Raw genomic sequence first — 22466 nt, 5'->3', positions numbered from 1 at the left:
TGGAGTTTTTGGTTAAAAAATTTGTTAATTGTTTGTACGTTATAGCCATTGTTTACTGCTATTTATCTAATGATGTTCAGTTCTATCTCGAAGTTATTTTTTGACATGGGAATTTCTGTCAGTCTATGTATCATGCTATGATAGGCTGCTAATTTGTGTTGTGTAGGATGGGATGATGAATTGTGTATAGTTGTGTCAGTACATAGACTGACAGAAATTCCCATGTCAAAAAATAACTTCGAGATAGAACTGAACATCATTAAACAAATAGCAGTAAACAATGGCTATAACGAACAAACAATTAACAAAATTTTAAACCAAAAACTCCATAAGAAAGCTCTGAAATTAGTACCACCACAAAAAGAACCCAGTACCTTCTGCTCTATCACATATACTAGCAAGATAACAACAAAAATAGCCAGATACATAAAAAAGAAAGGAATAACACCAGCTTTCAGAACTAACAACTTAAGCAAATATATTAAGAACAATAAGAGCCGAAAGGGAAAACAACTACAGAGTGGTGTTTACAAACTAACTTGTGGTGACTGTCCGAAAACTTACATCGCTAAAACTGGCAGAACCTTTGACAAACGGATAGCAGAACACAAAAGGCCTTTCAACAATAGAAAAACAGACACTTCTACATACGCACTTCACCTTCTAGATCACAATCATTCTTTTAATGAACAGTTTCAAACTCTGCATATTCAAAATAAAGGCCTTAAGCTATCTTTATTAGAATCTATGGAAATTAATAAATTGAAAAATACAGATATAATTCTGAATGACCAACTCGAAACAAACAGCTCCCCACTCCTCAACCTCTTCAGTTAAAGACTTTAAAAAGCAAACCCACAGTAAACTAAATCACTTGAGAAAGGCACTCTGCCGAAACAGCTGTAGTCACATAGTTGTAGTAAATTTTGTGGAAGTATAGAAAACAAACGTTTTCAGTGTTTTATTATTAGATAAAATGAACTTCCATCAAGTAACGGTCGAATCCATCAACCATCTCAATATCTTTGTTTCAAAAGTATTGTTAAGGTTTATTGTCTTTTCTGTCATGATCCATGTTTCTAAGCCATAAGTTGCTACTGGTCGTGTGATAGTGTTATATACTTTGAACTTTACTTCCCTATGGATGTTTTTGGATTCAAATACCTACGACAGAAAGAGGTATACTTTGTTAGCAAGCATTATCCATTTTCGTGTTTCCTCTTCCTAGCTGCCGTCCCCAGTTATCTGTACTACCAGGTATGTGAGCTGTTTTACTACTTCGAAACTATCGTCTACGCTGCCAATTTCTGTAAGTTTCCTTATTTCCTTGATTGTATTATATAATAAGAGTCATATCTACATGTTATGCACAGATCAACTACCAGGACCAGATTTAATTGTATTTTATAACATTTGTAATATTGTTGTAACGTCGTTGTGACGATGCTAATATTCATTTTTCAAAATACAAAAGACAAATATAAAAAAAATTATTTATATTTTGACAATGGAATATTTTACAAACAAGTTATCGGAAAGTTGACTTCAAAAACAAATTTAACTGTTAATTTGCTATTATGAGAATCTTATAACAGAAAAAACATATTTACAGGAATGAGCAAATGTAATAAAAATCTTAATTTAAATAGTCTAATGTTTCTCCAGAGCTTTCACCAGTAGATCATTCATTGATGTCAATAGGGTTCGAGGATCTTCTACTAGGCCAGCTCCTACCATGGAGTTTGCAAATAACTGAAAAGAAAAAAGTCTGTTAATATATAAATTTATAATATACTAGTGATTTTAACCGTCGCGTTACCATGTGACGGAGGATACAATCAATTGCCCCCTACAGTCACTGCACTCAATATTTTTACTTCCTCCTATTTTATCGTATCTCCCTTCAACTTTTTCTGACACACTCTAAGTTTTACTCAATCACAATACTCAGTACACGCGGGTTCCGCGGAACCAGGGCCCGGACCCCGCAGGGGCCTGCTCTACTACGCTTTTTGTCTCGTTTTCTTTTTATAATTTGATGGGGCCATTTTGAACTACAAAAGTACACGTTGGGAAATGTAACTGCTTAATAAATTTTTGTTTTTGTGTAGGTAATTATAAATAAAAACGAATAATACCTATTTATCAAAAAATTTGAAAACAAAATTTATTAAGAAACATAGGAAACGCTTATGTCAGGTTCTGTACTCTTTTTACCTGCTCAATCGGAAGCCCTGGTTTCAACACTTGTTTAAAGAATAACCGCCTGTACCTACTAACCCAAACACTTGTGTTTATATCAGCACGATCCATGAATAGTTGTTGTAAACTACAAAGTTATACAAATTTGGAAATTGAGATATTCAATGTAAGTTTTATACGGGGGGTTACAAAAATAATCCCAAGACAATAAATTACACGCTCGATGCTCCTTTTGTTCGTATTTATAGCACCTTCATTCTTCAGCTTTTACCTACTTTTAGATAATTTTATTCTTATAAAATAACTGAAATTAAATTCTAAATATAGACAAAAATGAGGACAACCAGAACTATCGCCCTTCATGTGTGGAAGCAGCCACTGCAGTTAGTACGTTTAATCAGTACAGTTACAGTTTGAAATACCTAAAAGCTAGATCTAAGGCTGTGGTCTCCAATACACGCTGTACGGCATCTATTGGATACCACCGGCTATCTTATTACTGCCAGCTTATTACCGAGGGCCAAAAATCCCTTAGAATAAATAAAAAGTTTCTTTTGAATGAGATATTTGAAATTAAAAATCACACTCAATTTTCTCTTTTTAATTTCACCCCTTTAAATTATTAAAATAAACATCATAGAAGTTTTCAGGGACTTTCTGCCCTCGGTAATAACGTAATCTTTCATTCTGCGTTTAAATTAAAAAAAAATACCTATTAGTTTTCTCAGGATTCGAAAAAAATGTATGCATTTAAAATACACTGGAGCCGAAATTTGCGCCTATCCCTAAGTGTTGGCGAAAATTGCTTTATTCATTTCTTTTTAAGAAGATCTCGTCGTTTGATTAAATATATCTACCCCACCGTTATCCAAGGTTTTATTTTTGCTATTTTTTATTTAAGCGTTTTAGCTCCCTACTCCTAGAGGTTTGTTTGTAATTATTTAACTTATTTATAAATGTATCATACATAATATGATATAATATGTGCAATTTGAGAATCTATTTTGTTGATATAAATAAATGCATCTAATGTTCATTTTTTAAAAGCTGTTTTCCGATATTCAGGTTTTTAATTATGACTGGACAGGCCTGGATCCCGCGAACCAGAAAAAGTTTATTAATAGAATTTGTTAATAGCTTAACGGTGTCTAGTCGAACAAACTTTAATGTACAGGAACACTAGAACAGGGGAAGTTTTAATTGTGGAACAGGTTACAGGATTCGAACGTCATACTACGAAAACATCCCATGTATTTTGTCGGACAGAACTTCCAATTGATTTGTTACCGTTTCATTAAACTCTCATGTAAAAATCAGACTGCTACCTTGCTATCTATCACCAACATAATTCCTGTCATTTGACATGTTCTACGTGTGGGACTTATTAAAATGCCTTTACATATTTGTCGGACAAACATTTTTTCATATATTGTATAAAGTTTGCTATTGAATGAACTTAAAAACAACCTACTAGTTTTCACACTGTGGAACTAGTGGAACCACTAGTTCCATAATTAAAATCACGTTCCACAATTAAAACTTCCCCTGTTCCAGTGTTCCCATATATCAAAGTTTGTCCGAATAGACACCGTTAAGCTATTAACAAATTTTCAGCTTGCTATTAATAAACTTTTTTTTGGTACGCGGGATCCAGGCCTTAAATGTAGAAAATTTTTGAATTTCATTATTTAGGTATAAAAACGGCTGGAGTAAAGTGATCAATCATGTCAGTATGAAAAACGATAGGATTAATATTATTTTACTGTTTTAAATTAGCTTGAGTTTTTATGTTTTTATATTTAATGTTTATTAAAAACTTTTGATATACAATGTGTGTTTTTTTGGGAGGGGGCCCGCATTCCAACTGGAACCAGGGCCCGCTGATTTATCAGTACGCTTCTGTGTAGAAATAAAATATGAAGTTACGAATATTCCGAGGAATGAATGATTCATGTAATATAAATGTTTTGTCATAAAGAAAAGGAATTAGGGATTCCAATGAACTGTCAGTGGTGGTCGGTGGATGGCTAAACTGACATGGCCATATAGACATAGTTAAGGGGGGTGGTCATGGCGTATCTAATGTTTACATTGAATATTGACAAATTTGTAAAGAATATCCTGTTTGGTTTTGTTTTTTTTTTGTTAATTGTGTAGCGAAATTTGTGAAATTGTGATAGCAAATTAAATATGAAGTGGTTTAAACATTGGATACGCCTATGGATGACAGTTTCGCCATCCAGCAGCCATATTATATCACGTGATTTGGAATGCCTAATTATTATACAAAAATTTATCGCAATGTACAATCTATGTTTTCTTTGTAGAAATGTGATATTAAGATATATATGCTTACAATAGTTCGAAAAACAATTTTTTTCATTTAGCTTATCATGCATTACTATATATTTTGAAAAGGTTATAGTCTAAGAGCTAGTGAACCCTCCGACTAACGGTCGTCCTGTAAGGCTAGAAATTTGTCTAGTGATAATTCATAGCACACCAAGGCTAAAAACCATGACCTGGCAGGCATCAGCCGTGCACGTGTATCTACCAGGTGAATCGAAAAGTGCAAATTTAGGGGGTAAAATAAACTTTCTCCTGTAAAGTTTAAATTTAAGTATATGTTTGAGTAAGTCATTTAGAAGAAATGTGTACAATGACAGGCGATTCTGAAGAGCATAAGACCTTGCCAGGCGAGGGGAAAGATTATGGGTTTTTCCTAAAAGTATTTTTTTTTGCATCGAACAAAGTTTTTTAGGTTTTTTGAATCATTCCAAACAGAAAAGGTCTGTGGTGATTTTTCTCTTAAGTTAATAGTTTTTGTTATATAAGCGATTAAAAATTTTGAAACTTGCGAAATAGGCTATTTTTAACCCTAAATCGGACATTTAACTAAAAATTTCAATGTTGCCAAGGTAGGTAGATATTCTTTAAACATTTATTGATGAAATCCCGAAGAGTTGTTTGCAATACAATATCGAAAACCCCTTTGTTTTTTAATTGCTAATCAAGCGGGCGCGACACTGTAGTATAAGTGAGGACGTTTGAGTTTGCATAAATTCATTATCTCGAGAAAGGGCAAATTTAAAGAGAAATCCTCAGACAGGTCGATTTTTATTCTTAAATTAGAACTTTTTGGCATATATATAATACTAGTGACGTCATCCGTCTGGGCGTGATGACGTAATCGATGATTTTTTTAAATGAGAGTAGGGGTTGTGTGATAGCTCATTTGAAAGGTTATTTAATTTTCTATTCAGTAATATAGACATTAACATAATTATTTATACAGGGTGTACAAAAATTTTTTTTTTATTAAATTAATTTAGGCAAAAAGAAGAAAAAAATTATTTGTACACCCTGTATAAATAATTATGTTAAGTTTTATATTACTGAATAGAGAATTAAATATCCTTTCAAATGAGCAATCACACAACCCCTACTCTCATTTTAAAAAATCATCGATTATCTCATCACGCCCAGATGGATGACGTCACTAGTATTATATATATATATATATATATATATATATATATATATATATATATATATATATATATATATATATATATATATATATATATATATATATGCCAAAAAGTCCTAATTTAAAAATAAAAATCGACCTGTCTGAGGATTTGTCTTCAAATTTGCCCATTCTCGAGATAATGAATTTATGCAAACTCAAACGTCCTCATTTATACTACAGTGTCGCGCCCGCTTGATTAGCAATTAAAAAACAAAGAGGTTTTCGATAATGTATTGCAAACAACTCTTCGAGATTTCATCAATCAATGTTTAAAGAATATCTATCTACCTTGGCAACATTGAAATTTTTAGTTAAATGTCCGATTTAGGGTTAAAAATAGCCGATTTCGCAATTTTCAAATTTTTTAATCGCTTATATAACAAAAACTATTAACCTAAAAGAAAAGTCACTAAAGACCTTTTCTGTTTGGAATGATTCAAAAAACCTAAAAAAAACATTGTTCGATGCAAAAAAGATAATTTTAGGAAAAACCCCTAATCTTTCCCCTCGCCTGGCAAGGTCTTATGCTCTTCAGAATCGCCTGTCATTGTACACATTTCTTCTAAATGACTTACTCAAACACATACTTAAATTTAAACTTTACAGGAGAAAGTTTATTTTACCCCCTAAATTTGCACTTTTCGATTCACCTGGTAGATACACGTGCACGGCTGATGCCTGCCAGGTCATGGTTTTTAGCCTTGGTGTGCTATGAATTATCACTAGACAAATTTCTAGCCTTACAGGACGATCGTTAGTCGGAGGGTTCACTAGCTCTTAGACTATTACTTCAAATGTACCTACATAAAATACCGTTATCTGATGGACATTGTTTTAATCATATAGTATGGCAATTCCCATTGAAAAGTTTATCTCTAGACAGTCCTGATTAGGATATATGAAGATAATAAATGCCACTCAATTGTATGTGATTAAAACTCTCAACAATTATGGGTACAAAAGTTTTAATTGGTTCTTAAACATTTGCCTTTAAGGCAATTTGTTTAATAACATTATCAGATATTGAGATAATTTCAGAATGATCGCTATTTAATCTATTTAGCGTCGATTTTAAAAACTACTTCATCTTTTGTTATAAGTTCAATATACACAACAAATGCGCTAATGCCACTGCCATTGAAAATGATAAACGTCAAAATTTATAGTAAACAAGGTATCAAAGACATGCCGTATTGTTTATTCTTGTTTAATTTATTGTGGTTTCTATGGACAAGCGGCTTAATTTTGCGATACTAGTTTCTCTGTGAGTAAAAAAAGACCTAGTAGAAAAAGTAATTCGTGAATAATTTCATGCATGGAAAAAGATAGAGTGGAAGAACTGTACCTTTCTTAACAATAGATATAAAAAATTTGTAAAAAAAGTTGATTACCCTGTATAAATTACAAAGAAAAGATAGAGATCACTTATACAGGGTGTTTCATTGGGAAAGTATAAGTAACATACGTTAACTGTAGAAAGAGGACACTTGGCCGTTTCAAAAATACCATATTTAATGGGTCTTACTTCATTAATAACAAAGATACTGGGTGTTTTATCTATTTTGCCATTTTCTTATTTGGTTCATAACTTTTTAACCACACTGCATATTCATTTTATATTTGGCATGCAAATATTCTTTAAGGTGTAAAATAAATTACTTTATTTACAATTGTAAAAAATCCAGTTCCGGATTAAAAAATATTGGAAAAATGTTCCGACCCTAAAAAAAACCCTGTACATTAAATTTTTTTAAAATGGATTTTGCCTTTGAAAACGGGATGAAAAACTAAATTTAGTGGTGTACTTTGAATTTTCGGCAAAATGATTTTTTTGGTAATATATTGAATTTCAATTCTGAAATTATGTGAATTGCGGGAGCTCTAAGTAAAAAAATTGAAATACAGCTTACAACTTGTTAACCACACTGTATAATTATTTTATATTTAACACGCGAATATTCTTTAACGTGTCCAATCAATTAATGTATTTACAATTATAAAAAATCCAGGTCCCAATTTAAAAAGTATTGTAAAAATATTCCGAGACAAAAAACACCCTGTACATTAATTTTTTTAATGTATTTTGCATTTGAAAAGAGGATGAAAAACTAAATTTAGTGGTGTACTTTGAATTTTCGACAAAATGATTTTTCTTGTCAAATTTTGAATTTGAATTCTGAAATTAGGGGATATGCGAGGGCTCTAAGTAGAAAAAAATTAAAGTGCGACATAATTTTAATTAATACCATTATTTAATCTAAATTGGTAAAATGTTAACATTTCAGTGTTTTTTTTATTATTTGTGACAAATAGTTAATAGCGAATCTTCATCTTTAAATAATGAATAAATAATAAAGAGTCAATAAAAAATACAGTGAATAAAAAATACATCACTTTAATCAACAAAGTATCAAAAATTAAAACAAAACAGCGAAAATTTGCACGATAATAACTATTCAAAATAAACTAAAGTACATATTCAAAATTACCACCATTAAAAATTATTGTTATGTGTCAAAACGTTAATATTTTACCAATTTAGATTAAATTATGGTGTTAATTAAAATTAAGTCATGTTTTAATATTTATTTACTTCGAGTTTCGTAATTCACATAATTTCAGAATTCAAATTCAAAATTTTACCAGAAAAATTATTTTGACAAACATTCAAAATATACCACTAAATTCAGTTTTTCATCATTTTTTCAAATGCAACATCCATTTAAAAAAATTAATATACAGGGTGTTTTTTTGGGTCGGAACATTTTTCCAATATTTTTTAATCCAGCCCTGGATTTTTTATAATTGTAAATAAATTAATTGATTGGACACCTTAATGAATATTCGCGTGTTAAATATAAAATAAATATACAGTGTGATTAACAAGTTGTAAGTCGTATTTCAATTTTTTCTACTTCAAGCTCTCGCAATTCACATAATTTCAGAATTCAAATTCAAAATTTTACCAAAGAAATCATTTTGCCGAAAATTCAAAGTACACCACTAAATTTAGTTTTTCATCCTCTTTTCAAATTCAAAATCCATTTTAAGAAAATTTAATGTACAGGGTGTTATTTTTGCGTGTCAAATATAAAATAAATATACACTGTGGTTAAAAAGTCGAACCAAATAAGAAAATGGCAAAATAGATAAAACACCCAGTATCTTTGTTATTAATGAAGTAAGACCCATTAAGTATGGTATTTTTGAGACTGCCTGTCCTCTTTCTACAGTTCACGTATGTTAGTTTCCCAATGAAACACCCTGTATAAACGAAACTGTACAAATAAAACGTAAGAATTCTACAAAAGAACATTTAAGTAAATTAAAAGTAAAAATAAAAAACACTATTAAGGACTTTCAACCAGAAATAAGTAAGAATGAAATACGAAGTGCACTTAAGGAAATGAAGAATAACAAATTCCCAGGAAAAGATGGGATAATTGTGAAAACGCTAAAAATATAAGAAAACGACAACGGAAATTAGTCATTTTTTGCAACAAATTTTGATTATGTTTAGTGACAAAATACTCACATAAAATTGTTTATCACTAAAGATAACGATTTAAAATGATATATTATTATATTACATAAATTTACTGTTTACCTGTTTCGCTAACAATTCACCTAGTACTGGATTTGTGCCCATCAAGGTATACATTTTCTTGATAATCGGGTGTCTGAAAAGTAAATATAAATTTTAAATATGATAATCAGTTAGTAAATACAAAATAACGTTAATCAAAAAGTAAACAAATACCACACGTGTTTTTTGTACACTATATTAGATGTAGTTCTCGTCATAATTACTTTCCATTTCAAGATCGTACAGGGTGACACAAAGTGTGGTTTTGTAAAATATTCAACAAAAATACATTTCATTATACAGTGAGCACGTAAAGGTTGGAATAAATGAATTTTTTCGTAAATGGTCAATTTTGTAAATAAATCCCGGAACAGGTCGATTTTTATTTTTAAATTATGATTTTTGGGCATATTTCATACTAGTGACGTCATCCATCTGGGTGTGATGACGGAGTCGATGATTTTTTAAATGAGAATAGGGGTCGTGTTGATAGCTCATTTGAAAGCTTATCAAATTCTCTATTCAGTAATATAATCTTTAACATAATTATTTATATAGGGTGTCCAAAATCATTTTTTTAATTAAATATTAATTGAGACAAAAAGAAGAATGTATGTAATTTGTTTAATTCAAAATACATTTTACTGCTTTTATTACTTAACAATACTAGGAGTTACATGGTTCATAACCGATGATCAAGACGTCGGACTAACATACCTACGTCAAAGATGGTATCAAAAAGTGCGCGAAAAAACATACGGAGAAACTTAAATGCATCTGAATGTGTTCGCAAAATAGTTAGTGAATAAACCGCATACAGTTCGAGGTTTAAAACAAAGAGTACCGTTAGATTAATACTCAATGTATATAATGTTAGTCCAGCGTCTTGATGGATGGCTTCATCGGTTAGAACCATGTAACTCCTAGTATTGTTACGTAATAAAAGCAGTAAAATGTATTTTGAATTAAATAAATTACATACATTCTTCTTTTTGTCTCAATTAATATTTAATTAAAAAAATGATTTTGGACACCCTGTATAAATAATTATGTTAATGATTATATTACTGAATAGAGAGAATTTGATAAGCTTTCAAATGAACTATCAACACGACCCCTATTCTCATTTAGAAAATCATCGACTCCGCCGTCACACCCAGATGGATGACGTCACTAGTATGAAATATGCCCAAAAATCATAATTTAAAAATAATAATCGACCTGTTTCGGGATTTATTTCCAAAATTGACCATTTACGAAAAAATTAATTTATTCCAACCTTTACGTGCTCACTGTATAATGAAATGTATTTTTGTTGAATATTTTACAAAACCACACTTTGTGTCACATAATATTATTATGTGACAAATATAGTCTATATTGAAGACTAGGTTTAAAAAAGGGATGCATCATCGGATGCCCCGCTGTCTGTAATAACACTTAAATTGTCAGTCCTATTATTTATTGTCTATCTACCTAAACATTTAGGTTGCGATTATGTAGATCGATTGTAATAAGAGTGGGGATGTTAAAAAAATGTTTGATTATGTTTTAAAATACTTACTTTGGATTAATTTCAAATTTAGGTTGTAGAATGGCGTATCTTCTGTCTTCTGAAACGCTGTGACTTTGTGTTCTGATAAAATGTCTAGCAGCTGCCATCTCTTCTACAGTAACAACACATGGATGACTTTCTAGACGACTGGTAGCTGTTACTGCTGCAACTTTATCACCTAACTTTTCTTTTATCCATGCTGACAAGTCGTTAATTTCACTACGTTTTAAACTATCGTCTCCTACAAAAAAAAAGTAATAATAATAAATATCAATGTTATTTATATCACCCTTTTTGTGTGCTAGTAAAATCTACGAAATAATACTAGTGAAAAAGCTGAGGGAAAATATCGAGGCCACACTGGATGACAGTCAATACGGCTTTAGGCCAGGCCGAGGTACAACTGATCTCACATTCACGGTGAGACAGTTATCAGAAAAAGCCCTAGAGCATAACAGTAAGTTGTTTCTCTGTTTTGTGGACTTGGAAAAAGCGTTTGATCGTGCACCACGTAACAAGATTTGGAAAATATTACGCCGTAGAAATATGAAACCCAAGCTAATCCAAGCAATAAAGAGTATAAATGTACACGTAATAATGTAAGAACGATTAACCGCTCATCTCAAGAATTCTATACAAGGACAGGTGTAATGCAAGGTGGTGTCCTGAGTCCTTTGTTATTCATCACTCTAATGGACGAAATTGCAAAAGAATGCAGAGGTAAGGTAAATAGAACTAGGGTTGGGGTGTATAAACTTCAACAAGTATACGTGCCAGAGTTGATGTGCCGATGACTTGTACTGTACTGGTAATTGAAGCAAAATCATAAAAAAACTTGTAAGTGAACGAGAATATTTGGAATGAAACTTTTCGAAAACTCAAGAAAATATAAATGTAAAGCTAAATAATGAGACCATTACACAATAAGTAGAGGACTTCAAGTATCTAGGATCAACAATGAATGGACAAGGAAATATAGAACCAGAAATAAACAGCAGGGTAATGAGTGCAACAAAAGTATACTATGTACATACTAAATAAGAGTTTTATTAGGAAAAATGAAGTAAGCCTAAAAACAAAAATGAAAGTATTTAAAACTGTGTACGAGCCGGTACTACTAGACGGTAGTGAAACGTGGACAGTGAACAACAAAATTCGTAGTAAAATTCATGTTAAATGCGATATTTGCGACCGGTAACCGTGGTGTTGAAACGTGGTCGTAGAAGAAACGAAGAAATACGTGAAACGTGCGGTATCAGAATAACCTTAGAAAGACTTGAAACGAAACTGTTATCTCGGTTCAGCCATATGGCGAGAATCAGTGAAGGTAGAACTATAAAGATGGTATGGAAAGGTGAATCGCATAAAAACGACGAAGAGGCAGAAGAGCATGAACATGGAATGCGGATATTGGAAAAGCTTGCGCAAAACGAAATACACACAACCAAAATTATATGGAATCACCATGTATTTCAAAGCAATATTTTTTTTGAAAAAACTTGTTATTGTTGCGAAGAATAAAGGTTTTTTATTGAAAATAAACAAATCGATAAGACAATCAGATAGTACAGCTCGGTACGGTATACGCTGTGAGCTCGTACGTAGAGGGGATATTTATAAATTCGTGAGCGCCAGTAGTGACAAGTCTGTAAACGTTTACCGGAAATTTGACATAAATGTCAAAGTGATTAATTTTAAATTAAAATTAAAAACATTAATTATAAAAAATATTAGTTGATCAAAGCTGTGGTTTATATTTTTACCTTAAATATACTTACGTTTTAAATACTGAATATGCGTTTTTTAATGTTCTGTAATATGTAATTATAAATTAATCTTGGCGCCATCTACATGATAATTGTGAAAGTATCCGAAGTAAGAAATTAATATTTCATCAATAGAACGTCAAAATGATTAGCAAAATCTTAAAAAAATCTATTACAATTTAATTACTTTTTAGCGTTGTAAATATTAAGCGATAACAATTAAATAATAAATTTAAAAATTACCGGTGAAAGTTGAATTAGTAACCGCTAGGAGCGACACCAGCGAAGCTCAGAGCGTATAGGTTATTTGCTTGAGTTGCAAATTGAACGAAAATAAATAAACTAACTTTTGCGTCCAAAAACGAAAATATGCCTTATGTGGGGTTATAGAACTTACAACGGAGGAAGATTATTGGTCTTGTGGAGCAAGTAATGTTCTCAGAGGGACATAGCTGCAGAGCTAGGCGTAACACAGTCCGTTCTGTGCAACAGGAACTAGGAAAGCTCAAATATAAAGCAAGGGAAAATCGCCAAAAAGTAATAACGGCTTGCCACAATCGTTTAATTGTTCAATCAGCTGGAAGACACCCAACCATTTCTCACCTGCAGCTCCAAAGGCAACTTTTGGAAGCTACAGGTGTAACTGTTTCAGTTGAAAGAATAAGAAGAAGAGTTCGTGCCAAGAAGTATACAGCAGGAGACAGTTATGGGTTCCCGAGTTATCCAGGCAGCACAAGACTGATCGCCTAAGCTGGTGTCTTCACCACCAAAACTTGAACATTGGGAATTGACAAAATGTGGTATTTTCAGAAAATGTCAGGATTCGTGTAAAATCAGATGACCCACTAAATCGTGTACTTAGAGGTCGAGGAAGACAAGCAAAAACGAAAACTGTCAGATCTGTTCACAAATATAAAAAGGGAAGTGTAATGTTCTGGAGAGGAATTGTGATGCGTAAAAAAACTCATTTAATTTTCAACCAATCAACTTTAACTGCTCACAGGTATGTTGATAACCTGTAGTTAGGCTCTGGAGAGGTGCAACAGGGGAAAATTTAATTTCCATGCATGATAATGGACCTCCACATACCATTAGAGTGACTAGAGACATCACTGAAGCAGAAAGTATCCCTTGTTTGAAGTGGCCTGCTTGCTCACCCGAGCTTAACCCTATAGAGTATTTGTGGGATATGCTTAAAAGAAAAATTAGAGCTCGCCGGGATAATCCACAAAACACCGCACGGCTAGTACAAGCTGCTCTTGAAGAATGGAGCAATCTACCACAACAAAATGTTGATAATTTAATTAGGAGCGTGCCCACGCAAACTAAAGCTTGTATAAGGACTAGAGGTGATAACAATGACTACAAAAAAAAAAACAAAAAAATAAATAAAAACAATTTAAACATTATTCGTTTTACATTGAAATTTTTTATGCTACTGACTTTAAAACAACTGGTTTCAATTTGTTTTTTTAATACCTTATTGTTTTATTTAATTGTTATGTATTTGATATTAAATTGCTTTAAAGTAAATAATGTTCGACTTCGTGTGTTTTTTTTTAATTCGCACGAAATAAGAAAAAATATCAGATGATTCCGTATAATTTTGGTTGTGTATATTGGAAGGAGAGAGGCAGAGAGACTACTGACCGAAAGCCTTAAATAAGTACAGTCAAACCTGCTTATTGGAATAGCCTTCGTGCCAAACAAAAGTATTCTTATAATCGGGATATTCTAATATCCGATCAATGGTAGCTAGTAGAAACGTTTTGGGACCTCATATTTTTATTCCTTAAACCGGGAAATTCCTATAACCGGTATTCTAATAAGCGGGTTACACTGTATATCAAGGGTGGGCAAAGTGCGACCCTCGGGCCGCAGGCGGCCCTTTATACATTTTTTTGCGGCCCACGGAAAACAAGTGAATTATTTTCATTTAAATATTTTTTTAATTATTGCTAATATTAATAAATAAATATAGATAACGCAGCTATTAATTAACACTTTCGGAGCGGGTGATTTTTCCGCAAACTTTTAACATAACGTGGGCAATTATTTGGGTTTCGGGCAGAGTTTTGTCGGCTCCCTGAATGAAATCCACGAAATTTCAACAAATGGAAACGATATTTTTAAAGTAGTCTAGAACTGTTTGGAAAATTTAAAATTAACGCTGTAACCACCCCCTAGTAAGTGTAACAAGAAAACTTAAAGATTACGTCCATGAACAATTTTCAGAACATCAGTTATTATTTTTCACTGCTTAATCCATGAACAGGTATTGTGCAAAAATGTTTTGCAAGTAGTCAACGCCAACGTCATTTCAATTATAACTAATATTGTTAATTATTCGTTCAATAGGATTAAATCATCGTGCATATTTTTATATTATTTAATCCTTTCAAAGAAAACAAAAACAATGAAGGGAATAAGATTTTTCATATTTATAACTTTGTTTATTTTGATTTAAATGACGCGTGTTGCATATTACGTATGATGCGTGTTTGCATCTATTTGGGCACAGAATTTCCCTTCAAATATTTAAGTAACTAATAGCAATGTGAAAATAGAATTTACTATTTTATTTGGGAATAAGCCACAATTTAAGTTTGAATTTACTTTTATTTGACGTTTCCATTTCCACTTCGTAAATCGTTATCAAAATACAAAACATTAATAAATTAAACTAATTAAATAAATGGTTAATGTATTAATGTTTTGTATTTTGATAACGATTTCCGTGGAAATCGAAACGTCAAATAAATTTAATTTCAAACTTAAATTGTGGCTTATTCCCAAATAAAATAGTAAATTGCATAAGATGCCACAAGGAAATAGCTTCAGAACAATATTATTGAAAAAAGAAATAGGTTCATAGATAAAATAAAAATAAATAAATATATAGATACACATATATTTGAGGGAAATACCATGCTTAATTAAGTGCGAATGCTGTTTAGGGGAGAGGGGTACGGTTGGAAAAATTTGAAATTTTTGATTTTTTTATTATTTTAAATGAATGTACATAAATAAATAAATAAATAAACTTCAAGAATACTCTCTAACATTTTCAGCTTGACCGTAGTAAAGTACCGGATGTAAAGCATGTTTAATATCCCTACCTTCGACTCGCTTTGTAGTAGCTTGAGCGTAATGAGAAACGTTCAACAGCTGTTCCCGTCTCTTTTGTAAATTGCTCTGCGATTCAAAAACATATTCCGGCGTGCATCACTTTACGATTTGACAGACAAAAAACAAATTGAAATAAAAGTTGTCAAACCAAACGCGTTTTTCTCAAAACTGCTTTTGTCAAAGGCGGTAGACATTGTAACTCAAAAACTACCTACTTGACAGATCCACCTGAAATTTTTCATAGATTTGTTTTAGACATTTCGTGAGGTAACTCTGATATCAAAAACTCAAAAATCATTAAAACTAAAAAACTCAACCTCGAGAAACTCATAAGCTAATACAATATTTTTGAATTTTTTATTTCATATGATCTCCATTGACGAGTTCTACTGCAAAATCCTTTTTTTAGAGCTGCCTGTAAAAATTTGCCATCGTTGGCTTATTTTTCATATTTGGTCTTTAATTTTTTTTGAATAATCTTTGAATTGTTCCTACTGAATATGTTTATTTAATTTAATAATAAAATAATTCTACCATAATTTCAAACAAAATTCAAGAAAAGCGCTTGAAATGTTGATTTCAAACCATGCCCCCCCCCTTAAACAAAATTAGTAAAAAGTTAAAAATTCGAATATGTTGAGGTAACAAATATTGCGGCCCTCGGTAATACCAAAAATATTTTGTGGCCCTTACTAAAAAAAGTTTGCCACCCCTGCTGTATATCAATGTTAATATATGATATTAAACATCAAAATAGGTTCATGGATTTTTGATAAAAAGAGCTCATCCTATCGTGTGTGCCAGAAGAAGCCGAACGGTCAAATATTTCGCCTAATTTACATTTAATTCAAAAATGGAAACACACTTATTCAATATTTTTCAAAAATTTGTCAAATAATACCAAACATTACTCCCCCACCCGCACTCCCTGGGATAGAACGGGGTGCAACTTTGAAATATTAAATGAGAACCCCAATTTTAAGGAGGGCATTTTTAATAGCCCTAAGATTAGGGAGCTCATGCAAGAGTCTAAATTCGATGAAAGTATGCAGACAAAAAAACAGAAATGTTTGGCGCATTTATGTCTATAAAGACGTACTTTTAAAGCTCACATTTAGACTACTTATAATAAATCTTTCAAGTTACGTATTTATCAATGCAAATAAAGTAGTGGGAAAAAATATATTGGTGTTTTTAGTAAACATATTTATTATAGTGTAAGACAGTGTATGTTTCCTTTCAATTCAGAGGCGATACACAATCTCAAGACATCTATTTCTGCCTGACGACGTCCTCAGTGAAGCTGCGTGCACAACTCTCAAAACGAAACTAAACTGTGTTTTCTGTATTCGTCGTCTTTTGTCTTATAAATTGTAAAAGTCAGAGATTAAGGATGTTACCAGAAAGGGGTTCCAATAAGAAAAGTTTCAGATTTAAATAATTATTTACTATTATTTTAATAATGAATTTTTTATCTGGGACTTTTCTCTTTTCTATATTTATTATAATTTTTGTGTCTTTGGATTTGTATTCGTTGGGAATAGGATCATTATTATTAAAATATGATGAAAATTAAAAATTTGTGTAGAAAATCTGACGTTTTTTAGACTTAATATGATTCCTCAAGGGAAAAGTAATTGCAGGGTGGCTACGGTTCATAAAAAATGACGCATTGACGTTATTTTTAATTTTTGGAATTATAAGTTTAATATTTAAATAAAAATACAATTAAGCTGTTTAATATATATATTTATTTCGTTGAAATCATAATAATAGAAGTATAACTTCTTACGTGCGTATAAAGTACACACACTCTTTTTTTATGTTAATCTGTTTTCAAACAATAACCATAATACTATTATGTCATTTATAAAAAGATAACCTGTCATTTATTTCGATAATTTGATTTTCAGAAAATTTGAAATAGTAAATAAACCTGATCTAATTGAGAAAAATCAGTTACATTTTTGAATTCAGCATGTATGAAATATAGAAGATCACCTATAAAAGTAAGACCCCAAAAATGACGCAGCCCAATGTAATCGTTAAAGTGCTAGTAAAAAAGTTTTGAGGCAGTGACGGCTGGTCAGGGTCGGCAGTGCCGACCCACACATTTATGGACACATTATAGACTTTTTTTAAATATATAAGTTAATCAGAGTTGATGATATTCGTTTCTGTGAAATAAAAAAAATATCTGTGAGATAATACAGACTAAATTTTATTCATTGTTTTTTAAAAGAATTCCATCGATCCGATACGTTAATAAGTGATCCATGTGCGCTGTGCGTAAGAGGCTTTTCAAATTAATGATCCTAGCCATACACCCGATTGCGATTGTGTGAATTCAAGGCCTGTTTCGGCAAGCCGTCCCCAGATTGACGATTTGCTTGTACTAAGAAGCTATGGAATATTAGCCGATAGGCAACCAATTATACATTCCCCGTATTTATTTGAATGGCAAGTACGGCAGATAAACAATCTACCGAGCGGTGATCTGCAAACGGCAACAAGACACGTACCTATAGACCAGGGCGCATCTGTAAAAATATTATTAACATTAATTTGGACGTTGAGAGGTGACTCATATTTGTTTGCAGAAATTGCTTGAAAGTAACTCGTATAATAATATTTGAGTTATCCTCCCACCAGTGGCGGCTGGTGGGGTAAAATGTTGGGTAGGCCAAGCCAGCAAATTACAGCTATGTATAATAATACATAATATGAAAATATAAATTTATTTTTATGTATAATAGTGTAGGAAACAGAAGTTGAACCTCGCAAAATGGACACAAGTCCGGTTTTATTTTTTTTTCTGGTATATCAAGGGGTGCTCGTTAAGAAACTAACTTTTTCTTAAACAATTTCGCCCCAGAACCCCCTTTTTCATCCCTTTAAAGGGGTAATTTGTGGTTTTTGCGAAACGTAGCCCTTCCTGTACGTTTTGCAAAAAATTTACTTAATAGTAAAATGAAGAGGACTATTTCCTACTATTTATTTCCCGACACCATATGTCTATCACTCACCGTTTAGCGGGGGTGGCGCCCCAACGTTGACAAATTTTAAAAAAAGATGTTTTAAAAAAATATTTTTCCCTTACTGTAATGAAAATTAAGAAGAAACCCTGCGGCAATTATTCACAAATAAGTGGCTGATTTTTTGATATAGGTTTCATTTAAGGACAATTGCAAATTTTTTAATTACAGGGTGTTACATTTTAAAAAAACTCCTTTTTATACCATTTGAACCTCCTATGCTAGAGTAAAAAAAAACTTTCAGCAATTATCCATGTATTAGTGTTATTTACAAATTTGTATAATGCATCCCCATATTTTCCCCGGAACCACCCCCAAAAAAGGAGAATTAATAAAGAAAATAATAAAAAATTGATTTTGGGCCACCACTGTGGTTTTAGGGTGCAAAGAAATTAAAATATGCATAAGTCATAATGTGTATCAGACAGTGTGTTCTTTTATTTTCCATAAGTATACGTTATCCATAAAATGAATAGGTGACGAAAAAAAAAAACAAAAACTGGAGCCCGCCAAAGCATTTCTGAGGTTTGCGGCGCCACTGTGCCGTAACGGTTGCTTATACGAAAAAAATGCATAGGGACTTATTTGTTGAGAAAATAGTGGTTTTTAATTCTGTATAAGTTTGTTTTAAAAAAATGCATAGGTAATGAGAAAATCGTCAAAACATGCTCTCCAAGGGATAGGGGTAGTTTCTGCAGTTTATTTTCAAGGATAGGGGTAGTTTCCGCAGGGATGTTGCAATAATCATATATATTTATGAAAAACCCTATTGATAGAGCATATGTCCATATGGGTCAAAAAGCAAAAATTAAATTTTTTTCAACCCCCTTTTATTTATTTTTTTTTGGCTACAGGGGTTGCATTAAGAAATCGCTTTTGTTGTCCATACATGGGTAATAAGAACGTGCACAAAATGATATAAGCATTTTAACCCGCCGTTACACGCGTCTTCTATTGTGACGTGGTTGCACGCGTATGAGCGTCGCCCTCACCTACATAAATTCGACTTATTTCGAGGAAGAATGAATGTCAACATGTATAAATATAAAATGGGTTGTACTCACATATTATAGAAAGTCTCGTAAACCAATTTTTTTTTATTAATTTAACAAAAAAAAGTAAAAATAATATAGATCAAAAGCAAGTTTTCTTAATTTTCAATTTCAGCAAGCCACTGAAGAAATTAACGTTCTTTACGCGAATTCATTTTACTAAAAATACAAATTAAAATTAAAAACTGTTCTGAAGCTATTTCTTTGTGGCATTTATGTAATTAACTATTAATATTTTGTATTTTGATAATGACATCCGAGGTGGATTTCGAAACGTCAATAAAATCAATTTTTCAAGTTAAATTGTGGCTTATTTCCCAAATAGAATAGGTAAATTTAAAAATGGGTTCTTAACCAGTGGCGCACCTAGAATTTTCCTCTGGGGGGGGGGGGGAGGGGGGTTTGCTTTGACACCGAAAGTTTTTTGTATTATTTGTGAAAGACAAGTTACATTTTCCTACTTTCTTTTATATATATTTCTATATGCTCTGGGTGGGATTTTAACCCCCAAGCCTCCCTCGGTGTGCCACTGTTCCTAACCTAATCCAAACAATAATATTTTAATTAAACCTACCTAAATATTAAATAAAAACCTAAAAGTTTCTTTGAGATAACAGAAACGTGATTTTACTGTGATTGCACGCGCAGTGAGGAATTCCCTCACTTGAAGAGGGATGTCTCTTCTTTCAACTATCACACAGCACACTGGCCGCCTGAAATATTCTATAACTTTTTCATACCCTCTCATAAACCATGCTAAAGGCATTCCTGGGTGCTTAAGGTTATCGTATTAGTTTACACAATTTCATTGGTTATAAACAAATATGGTGAGGGATTTCCTCATAGCGCGTGTAATGGCGGGTTAATAAAGAGCATGGTGTGCGAAGGATTCCAAGAAAATCACTTTCTTTATTAATTCTCCTTTTTTTGGGGGTGCTTCCGGAAAAAAAATGGGGGTGCATTATAGAAATTTGTAAATAACACTAGTACATGGATAATCGCTGAAAGTTTTTTTACTCTACATAGCATAGGCGGTTCAGATGGTATAAAAAGGGGTTTTTTAAAATGTAACACCCCGTAATTAAAAAATAGGCAATTCCCCTTAAACGAAACCTATACCAAAAAATCATCCACTTACTTGTGATTAATTTTCCTAGGGTTTCTTCTTAATTTTCATTACAGTTAGGAAAAAATATTTTTTTTAAACATCTTTTTTAAAAATTTGTCAACTTTGGGGCGCCACCCCCGCTAAACGGTGGATGATAGACATATGCTGTCGGGAAATAAATGGTAGGAAATATAGTCCTCTTAATTTTACTGTTAAGTAAATTTTTTGCAAAATGTATAGGATGGGCTACGTTTCGCAAAAACCACAAATTGCCCCCTTTAAAGGGATGAAATGGGAGTTATGAGGCGAAATTTTTTTAAGAAAAAGTTAGTCTCATAATAAGCTCCCCTTGATATACCAGAAATAAAATAAAACCGGACTTGTGTCCATTTTGCGAGGTTCAACCTCTATTTCCCACACTATAAAAATACTTAGAAGGTAACTGTAACATATTTACATTTAATTATATTTTTAAAACTAAATCAAATTATGAACTAAAATATACAAATAGTTTACATATTTTATTATTTATAGAGTAGGTTTATTCTTCTCTCTTTGCTTTGTGCAAATTTGTCAGTTACAATTCGATAATATTATTGTTACAAGTAGCAACGAGGCACGGCACGGCGAAGTGGGCGAAGGACAGTTTGAATCGGGCCTATCCACCAGGCATAACACGACAATAGAGAGTTATCAAGTAACCCTAGGAGAATACGGTAACGCTATTTTACTGTATACTTTACATGTTATTTATAACGTTACCGTATTCTCATAGAGTTACTTGATAACTCTCTAATATAAAAATCGTTGTCCGGCAAGCTGCTTCACTTCGAACGCTTTTTGTACGGAGATCTTATGTGAGCAGTGTTCCCAAACCTAACGAAAATTCGTTAGATCTAACGATTTCGCCCCTTTTCTACCGATCTAACGAAATGGACTGAAATTCTAACGAATTTTATATTCAGATAAAAATTTTTACTTATTCCTAAATCTGAGAAGAAATAAGACACAAACAATTTTTACTAGCGTGAACTGAACATGACAAAACGAATATGCACTAAAAGAAAATCTGGCAACAGAGTAATCTTGTATTTTCCTTAGAATATAAAAAACCAGGAGGGAGTACAATGCGAACTGACTTCTTGCCAGGAAGGAGGTTGCAAATGGCGATCAGCTGTCAGATTTGCTTTCTAACTCCAGTGACGTACCTTTGAAAGAGGGACGAAAAGAAATTCTTAACGATTTTATTACATCTTTGATGTTAAACAAACATCTATAGATCAAGAGAAAATACGTATTAATATAATATTTTGTTGAAAAGTCAGTTAAATAACATTTTATTATACTAAAAACTTCAGTTAATTGATTGCATATACAGGAGCTTTACCAGATGTTACGCCTATGCACACAGCTGATCCAATACACAAACACTTTCTACCTCGTTGACAAAAACTTATGAGTCATCCACAGACGTTCAAGATGGCTGGTTCCGCTAGAAATT

At 32.1% G+C, this 22466-nt stretch overlaps 1 protein-coding gene across 5 annotated transcripts in view; it reads right to left on the bottom strand.

The window, feature by feature from the left end:
• Positions 1 to 1481: 1481 nt before the first annotated feature.
• The window catches only part of LOC114343271 (heat shock protein 75 kDa, mitochondrial), a 331103-nt gene continuing 310118 nt past the window's right edge, over positions 1482 to 22466 (bottom strand). For all 5 annotated transcript variants that reach the window (XM_050654272.1, XM_050654274.1, XM_050654276.1 and 2 more), the window contains exons 11-13: positions 10885 to 11116; positions 9342 to 9414; positions 1482 to 1752 (exon numbers count right to left, since the gene is read on the bottom strand). In XM_050654272.1, coding sequence (XP_050510229.1) covers positions 1651 to 1752; positions 9342 to 9414; positions 10885 to 11116 — 407 coding nt within the window. In that variant the 3' untranslated portion in view covers positions 1482 to 1650. The remainder of the gene's footprint in view (positions 1753 to 9341; positions 9415 to 10884; positions 11117 to 22466) is intronic.

This window comes from Diabrotica virgifera, chromosome 6, assembly GCF_917563875.1.
Source record: "Diabrotica virgifera virgifera chromosome 6, PGI_DIABVI_V3a".
NCBI classification, from domain to species: Eukaryota; Metazoa; Arthropoda; class Insecta; order Coleoptera; family Chrysomelidae; genus Diabrotica; species Diabrotica virgifera.
Note: the sequence above shows the minus strand (reverse complement) of the source record. Positions and strands in the feature narration are given on the sequence as shown.